At 39.1% G+C, this 8,098-nt stretch overlaps 2 protein-coding genes across 2 annotated transcripts in view; one reads left to right on the top strand and one right to left on the bottom strand.

The window, feature by feature from the left end:
- Positions 1–32: 32 nt before the first annotated feature.
- LOC137972193 (active regulator of SIRT1-like) lies at positions 33–7,876 on the top strand. Its single transcript, XM_068819047.1, has 3 exons — positions 33–246; positions 3,896–3,993; positions 6,529–7,876. Exons 1-3 carry the CDS (start codon positions 72–74, stop codon positions 6,616–6,618), a joined length of 363 nt encoding a protein of 120 aa, XP_068675148.1. The 5' UTR covers positions 33–71; the 3' UTR covers positions 6,619–7,876.
- The window catches only part of LOC137972191 (uncharacterized), a 41,559-nt gene continuing 40,465 nt past the window's right edge, over positions 7,005–8,098 (bottom strand). Inside the window, exon 20 of the mRNA XM_068819045.1 lies at positions 7,005–7,355. Coding sequence (XP_068675146.1) covers positions 7,005–7,355 — 351 coding nt within the window. The remainder of the gene's footprint in view (positions 7,356–8,098) is intronic.

Raw genomic sequence — 8,098 nt, 5'->3', positions numbered from 1 at the left:
TTCGGAGACACTTTACTTTGGGTTACATGGCCACGTGAAGCTATTCCCTTGAACAACCATTGCAAACTATAATGTCGTCCAAATTGGTCCGCAAAGGTTTAGATTTGGTAGACAACGAGGGATCTCTAAGACCGAAAAGACCTAAGGGAATACAAAAGGCTAAACAGCCTTCAAAAAAGCGAAAGCAAAGATCGTCTCGTGCCAACACGGAATGGCAACAGCCAGTTGCTTTGTCGTCATTTTCAGGTACGTTGATCTCCAAATTGCGGATTTTTACCGTCCATGGAGGGTAACATTAAATGGAAAGAAGAGTTAGAATCGAATTTAAAGAATTCTGGACAACAACAACAGTGAGTGCATGATTGACTGTGCTGGACTTTATAATCGCTAGCGCAAGTATATCATTTGTAATTATCAAATGTAAGTCAATTAAATGTGTATACACGTGGCTTGTGTTGCCCCTGAGATACTCACAGATTGCGGAAGCTTCATCAAATAATAGTAATAATAATAATAATAATAATAATAATAATAATAATAATAATAATAATAATAATAATAATATACATTGGAGAAAGTAAGGAAAGATTACTTCGTTTCGTATTGGATGAAAATATTTTGGAGGAGGGGCCTACAAAAATAGAAGTGTCTGAAGACAGAATGTCTAAATACAAGAACAAAGCATTACATGGGCAATTTGAGACAGCTACAGAACAAGTAAGGGACCCAGAATCCTGGGGGTGGTTAAAAAGGGGAATACTAAAAAAAGAAACTGAAGGACTGCCAACCGCTGCACAAGACCAAGCATTACAGACGAATAGCTTTAAAAACAGGATTGATAAGGAGGATGTGCCTCCGATGTGTCGGTTATGTGGAGAACAAGAAGAGACCGTAAGTCATATCGTAGCGGAATGTAAGAAATTGGTGCAAAGAGAGTATAAAATGTGGCGACATGATAAGGTAGGCCAAGTTATCCATTGGAAACTCTGTCAGAAATTCAACATCCCATGCAAGGACAAGTGGTATGATCATGACCCTGAAGGAGTTATAGAAAACGATCAAGTAAAGGTGTTATGGGACTTCCGAATTCAAACAGACCATCAAATTGAGCATAATAGACCTGATGTAGTTGTTCTTGATAAGATAGAAAGATCATGTTATGTGATAGATATCGGGTGCCCTTTTGATACAAGAGTGCTGGAAAAAGAACAAGAGAAAATGGAAAAATACCAAGAATTAAAAAGAGAGATTGGGAAAATCTGGAGCTGCTGAAAACTAATTGTCATACCAATTGTCATTGGTGCACTAGGGACGTTCAGCAAAAATTTGAAAACATCGTTGAAGAAAACTGGACTAGATTGCACGGTATTACTACAAAAAGCCTCCTTGTTGGGAACGGCAAGAATCTTGAGAAGAACACTAGACACCTAAGGCCATAGGTCGTGGCTTGATGCCTAGTTTACAAACCACGTTAACAACATATCGTGTGAATGAACGAAAAATAATAACAACATTAATAATAATAATAATAATAAGCCACTGATGTCCTTGAGTACGAACAAGGAGTATTAGAAAGCAACGAGTTCAAGAAGGCTTAGCATGAGGAGAAGTTTAGGAATTGGAAGGGGAAGAATATGTATGGCCAGTATTTGAGAGACATGCCAGATGTGACAGATGTTGTGGGAACGTGGGAATGGTTGAGAACTATTATGTGCTGCTCAGGAGCAAGCTACAGTGGAGTCCCCCTTGTGTTGATTGTGTGGTGAGAAGGTTGAGAATGTCGAGCACATTGTGAGTGGGTGTAAGAAGTGAGCTCAGAAGGAATACAAACGCGGACATGACAATGTTGCCAAGGCAGTTCACTGGAAACTGTGAGAGAAATATGGATTAGAGCGGAGCGAAAAGTGGTATGAGCATACACTTGAGAGTGTAGTGGAGAAATTATGAAAGGATAAAGATCTTGTGGGATGTCTGTATCCAATGTAACCATGTTACTGAAGCTAAAAGGTCTGACATCGTAATCATCAACAAGGAGTGTAAGAAACGACGACGGCTACGACTACGACAACGCTACAAAACAATAATATCATTGGTTAAAAGAGCATAAATAATCGTGCTGCGCGTGCAGCACGGATTTTAGCCAGTATTTTTGCGGTCCTCTGCATAACGCCGGCGTGAAATCATCAAATTTGAGGTTTTGGCGACAACGTAAGCGTGCAACAGGGAATCTTTCATTCTCTGTTTTCACCACTCGTACCAATTTGTTTTTAGGATACTTCTCCCATATTGTAGGAGGTGAACAAAACTGAATAATCGCGAAGACTTAAAATAGAGCAAAGTTATATTTTGAAGTGATGTTTTCGTCGACCGTCGTTGTCGTATATGTTAAAGTCCCTAATAAGGAAGAGAAGAAGTGCTTTATTGTTGACATTGCTAATATTCCCCGGAGATTTAAGACTCAGTGAAAAAGAGGGTAAAAATGTTGAAATTTAAAATACCAAGACCTGAAGAAAGAAATTATGAGAATGTGGAATTTGAAAAGTGTTCAGGTAATACTTATAATTGTTGGCGCTCTACAATTGTAGGTGGAGTAACAAGAAAGTTAGGTGACTGGGTTGGGAAACTGGGCATTACACTCCGAACAGCATTCTTACAAAAGATTGCTCTATTAGGAACAGCAAGGGTTCTGAGAAAGGTGCTTGATACATAATCTAAGGAGAAGAGATTGTGTGGAACCCTTGGTTATAGGTTATGACCTGTTTCCTCAATTTTTTTTATAGCAGCAAAGATCAGCCTGTGAAGGTGGAAATAACAATAACAATAAGTTATAACAACAACGAAATAGCCCCAAAAAGTATCAGAAGAAGCCAAAGTAAAGGTGTAGCTACATGTAACTTAATGCTGCCCTGATCCTTTACACAGTCTGCAATCTGGAAAATTGGGAAGCTTGTTTGTTTTATTATGAGATCAATAGGTCTAGATAACATAAATGGTTAATACTAATAATAATAATAATAATAATAATAATAATAATAATAATAATAATAATAATAATAATAATAATAATTATTATTATTAAATTAAACATGCAGCTGCCATGAAATTATTTAATGGATACATTTGTAAGATTTGTGACCTGTCACGCTTTCCATCCAACACTTGACCAACTCTTTACCAATGGCTCACCAACGGCGTTTCCAACCCTTCATTTTTTTTCTGAATTCTTGATTTTGCCCATGTAGATTGATCAAAAATCTGAATTCATGGAACCTCGAAATTCACAGAACTCTTGAATCATTCGCAACCTTAAATTTTTTTTAACTTTTGAATTCATCGAACCTTTGGATTCCCAGGCGTCTGGAAAAGCAGGAATCCAGAACTGTAACCGGAATTAGAATTAAAAAGGTTGATGATATGATTCCAGTTGTTTTTAGCCTGCATGGCTGGTGAGATTGTTGGTTAACGAGCAGTGAAGCCTCGAGTAGAATGGGGAGAGGCACTGTGAAATTCACAGCACTCCTCCCCATTCTCTGCATGGCGTCGCCGCTCATTAAGCTGCCTCTCATGCCAACAATCCCACCAGGTATGCAGGCTAAGTTGTTAAATATTTCAGCTAAAAAAGTCCAAAAAAATTTTTTACACACACAAAACACAAGATAAAATAAATAAAAACCATCTGTTAACTAAGGATGAATTCAACCAGGGGCTAGCAAGACAATGAGTACCACACTGAGCTCTGCAGTACACAAAAGACTACTCTGTATCTTGCTTCTGGGATGCACTTGAAACTTTAACCAGTCAGGACCGTTGTACAACTGTCTAAGTACTCAGATGTCAGGTGCATTTTCCTTGGACTCCTGGAATCAAGAACAATAATTGCTATTCTATTTTTCAGGTCATGCACAGAGAAAGAAGCAAGTTGACCATATGGAAGAGAATTTGCAGTACTTCAAGAGGGCCACAGGAAAAATAAAAAAGGACACCTACGACAAAGTAAAATCACAGTAAAACAGTCCTTTATTAAAAGAAACAACTTTCAGTTCTTATTTTATAATTTTTGAAAAAAGTATATTCTAAACACAACAGTTTGATTTTGATCGTTTAATTAATGAGTCCACAAAATATATAACATCTACTGTGGCGAATAATAATAATAATAATAATAATAATAATAATAATAATAATAATAATAATCAACAATAATAATAACCAACCCCATTGATGGGTAAAATAGCCTGGCATTAGACAGAGTCAAATCTATTAATAGCCCAGCTTCAACCGACAAGCTTTTCAACCGTGTATTTTTGTTATGGAAATTTGCATTGTTATCATAGCGATCTGATTGGATGGATTTCAGCATTGGCAGCATTTTCATATATGAAAATTGTTCCATGGCACACAATGCCTGTAGGGTGAACCTGGGCCTTTTAAGTGTCTCCCTGAGGTGTCAATGGGTTAAATAATTAAAGGCCACATAGTTTTTGAGTAGAGGTAGAGTGGAGGTTGTGATTTTAACAAGAATGACTTTGCATTTAGACTTTCATTAGGAACAAGGCTGAAACGAACACATCTGTTGCCTAATCAAAAAACTTAACCCTTTGACGTCCAAACCGGCCAGACTTACTCTGCTTAACGCCAGACGATTTTACTCGTCAATGCGGAACCCCTGGGAGTCAATTGGTTAATCGCTCACTCACGTCCAAACCGGCCTAAACCAGCCAGACTTAGTATTTTACTCTGTGTAACGCCAGACAATTTTACACATCAATGGGGAACCCCTGGGAGTCAATGAGTTAAAATTAAAAACTGATACCAGAAATAGAAAGTTTCAGCATATTAGGTGTTATATCAGCTGGGGAAATTTGACAAATTTATAGACGTTTGTATGACTGGGGTATATACCATACCCCCAATCATACAAATGTCTGTAAATTTTGCATTTTTCAACTTACATTTCCTCAGGTGATATAATACCTAATATGCTGAAACTTTGCAGGGTTATTAAAGTAAAGGTGCTCTTTTTATTTCTGGTATCAGTTTTTTCATTCAGCTCAATTTTAACTCATTCAAATCCGTTGTCGCCTTTTTGGAGAAGGGTCTACTGGCTGGAGCCCATGACAAGGAACCTGTAACTTCCATATCTCGAGTTACTGTCTTCTCAGACATTCTTTATTATGAACAGCTTTCCTGCCAATTGTTTTGTCCAGCTTAGCATATCAAGACAGTGTTCCATGAAAATAATGAAAGTTGGAAAAATCATCACAGTTGGATAAGCAACTTTAGAAGTTGCGAACAAGCATGGAAAAATCCACAAAGTTGCCATTTACGCCGTGCATCAATTAAACGATAAAAAAAAACAAAAAACAATGAGGACATGGACTCTAAACATCATGTCTGAGAAAACAGTTCCTCAGAGTGGGGCACCAGTATGCTCCTTCCCTAAAGGAAATCTCCATTCCTGCTGTTGACATTAAGTTGCAGGGAATAATTTTTGCAATCAAATTTGTTTGGAAATGTAAATGTAAAAGTAAATGGAATTTTAGAATCACTCTTGAATGTTTATTGTGACGAGCTGCAGTTTCCGTACTGTGCTAACACAAAGAGCTTTTGGATAATACCGTAAAATTCCGGTCATAAGCCTCCCCCCCCACTTATAAGCTCCCCTGGTTATAGGCCCATCTACCTGGAAACAAAAAAAAGTCATCTGGTTAGAAGCCCCCCCCCCCCCCCCCCACCCCCGGATATTAGCCCCCCTCTAGTTCTCCTTGTTTTCTTAATATTAAGTACTCTTGCAGAACCCTGTACTACTTTAACCACAAGATTAGGAAAGATTGCGAAACAATAATAACTGGGAGAATTAAGTGCAGGAACCCCTGCCGCCGTGAACGAGACATTACAATTTTTAACAATGACAGCGAAGATGAATTCTTAGCTTCCAGTTTGTTGCGTTCCGGTTACGGTCACGTTGTTAAGTTTTGATTTCGTTCCCAAAATTGAAATGCATTCGATTTATGATGCTTGAAAGTTTAATTGAAAATTAGTAAATTAAAAACGTATTTCCATCAACACTGCTGTGGTTCATTTCGAAACGTTTTTTTTTTTATTCCGCTCATAAGCCCCCCCCCCCCCCCTCCCCCCGGATATAAGCCCCTCCGTTTATAAGCCCACCAAAAACCCTTTACGAAGTTGTATAAGCCCACGGCTTATAACCACAATTTTATGGTAATCGGGAAACCGGATGACGCCACAATTATTCAAGTTACCGGCGCCCGGTAAATTTGGAAGCAAACGCATTCTTCTAAAAATATTCAAACGAATTTCTATAGTTGTAAACATTATCTCCTGTGGTTGAAAGTACTCTTTTTATTATTGGAGTGGAAACTCTCTTCATAGCTAACAGTTTTAGAGGCTGGGAACCCAATGGGAAAATCCCATTATAGGTCGGGTCAGCTTTGTCGGGTTTTTGACACTTGACCCGCTTCAACGTCAGTTAGCTCATGTAGTGCTTGTCAAAACTTAATTTTTCAGATTTTACTGAGACAGAATAAACTCCGGAAAAAGAACTCTGAGGAAAAACGTGAAGACTCGGATAACAAAGGAGGACTTTTTGACGATTAAGGACAAGCAATGCTGAAACAAGACCTACTCTTGGTGCTTATGATTTCGCCGCATGCGCTAGAAAGGAAAATGGAGTTGAAGTGTAGGTCATCACTCGGGCGTGCCGCGCTAGGACGCGCGGGCTTCCGTCGCGTAGGCCTGATTTAGTCTCTTTCTTACCCCATTCTGTCGCGGACACATGCACGCTATATACAGCTGTAAAGTTTCTGAAGGTGACGTCTTGAACAGTAAACTCAAAGTATGTACGTACGTGGAAAATTCACTCCTGCACATTTGGAGAAAACCTCACCGACCTCCGCATTTCTCCTCATTTGTTACGAGGAACTAAAATAAAAAACTGAAGTCGCGAGCATTGCACTCTTTCAATTTGTTGCTTCAACCATGCATTACACATAGTCGGGTTGGCCCCCTGCCATCTCCCTTGCTTGTGCATTTAAGTTAGAGATGACTCGTGAATGAAGAGACGATTGCGGTGTGCTGGAAACATTCTGGGGTTCTAAAGGTTCGCGTACGTTTGTCAGGTTGAGTATTTCCCTTGATGAGTGCGGTGTATGAGACGGGCTGTGTACTCGCGTTCGCCGCTGCAAATCTACTGAATTATTTCTAGAAGACACGGATTCTCTGATCGGGTTGGAGTACTGCGTATGCTCGGATTTGAGCTTTCGAACTCTTGAAGGCGCCTGGGGCCTAAAGCATGTCGTTGAGGAGAAATCGTTCGTCAAAACGTCCTCCGTGAGCTGCCGAGAGGAAAGAAAAGTAGAAATTTTTAAACAATGCAACTGGCTGGATCTATTTCCCGAATTTTTTGCAAACGTAAACGTGATGTACGTGCCCATAACGTAAAAATTTTGATTTTCCATATTAAAAAATTTTGCGATTCCACCGAGAGGACCCACGCCAACAAGCATTCCTTAACCTATGTCACAGCGTGCCCGTAAAATCCTGACCATCGGAAGAGGTCTACCAAGTAAAAGTAGGATTTTAAAAATCGTAGAAAATCCGCGTCTCGTACAAATCGAGAAATTCTTTCGCAAAAGTTCATTTTTAACATGGACTTTCAAATAGGAAAAAAACAATTTTCACGTTATGGACACTTCACCTTTGAACAGTCATGTTTCAGTGGCTAATAGCCAATAAAAGGCGCCTAAACTTATAGTTTTACACGCTCGACGCATATTGGTTTTTTTTCACAATTGTTTGCGGTTCCCTGAGAAAAAAGAAGAAAATATAATAATAAAACTTGTGGTTTTGTGGAGAACGTCAGCTTGCAATGATGGAGTTTTCATTCCTCTCGGAAGGTGAGTTATGCAGGCACTGTTGGAGTGGCAAGCGAGGATGACGTCATCTTGGTTACCGAGACGGCATTTCAACCGGAAGTGAGCTTATTTCCCCTTAAACTTGTCTTCACACAGCCACATTTGTAATTCTCAGTATCTTTTCTCTATTAGAGACGATTAGTTTAAAACTCTGAGACACTAAT

The sequence above is a fragment of the Montipora foliosa genome, chromosome 9 (assembly GCF_036669935.1).
Source record: "Montipora foliosa isolate CH-2021 chromosome 9, ASM3666993v2, whole genome shotgun sequence".
Classification (NCBI taxonomy): Eukaryota; Metazoa; Cnidaria; class Anthozoa; order Scleractinia; family Acroporidae; genus Montipora; species Montipora foliosa.
Note: the sequence above shows the minus strand (reverse complement) of the source record. Positions and strands in the feature narration are given on the sequence as shown.

Bases quoted from the DNA above. Each gene is read 5' to 3' on its own strand.
- LOC137972193 (XM_068819047.1), top strand. From the start codon at position 72: ATGTCGTCCAAATTGGTCCGCAAAGGTTTAGATTTGGTAGACAACGAG. The intron at 247-3,895 runs GTACGTTGATCT...TCTATTTTTCAG, and splicing joins TGCTTTGTCGTCATTTTCAG to GTCATGCACAGAGAAAGAAG. The intron at 3,994-6,528 runs GTAAAATCACAG...TTAATTTTTCAG, and splicing joins AAAAGGACACCTACGACAAA to ATTTTACTGAGACAGAATAA.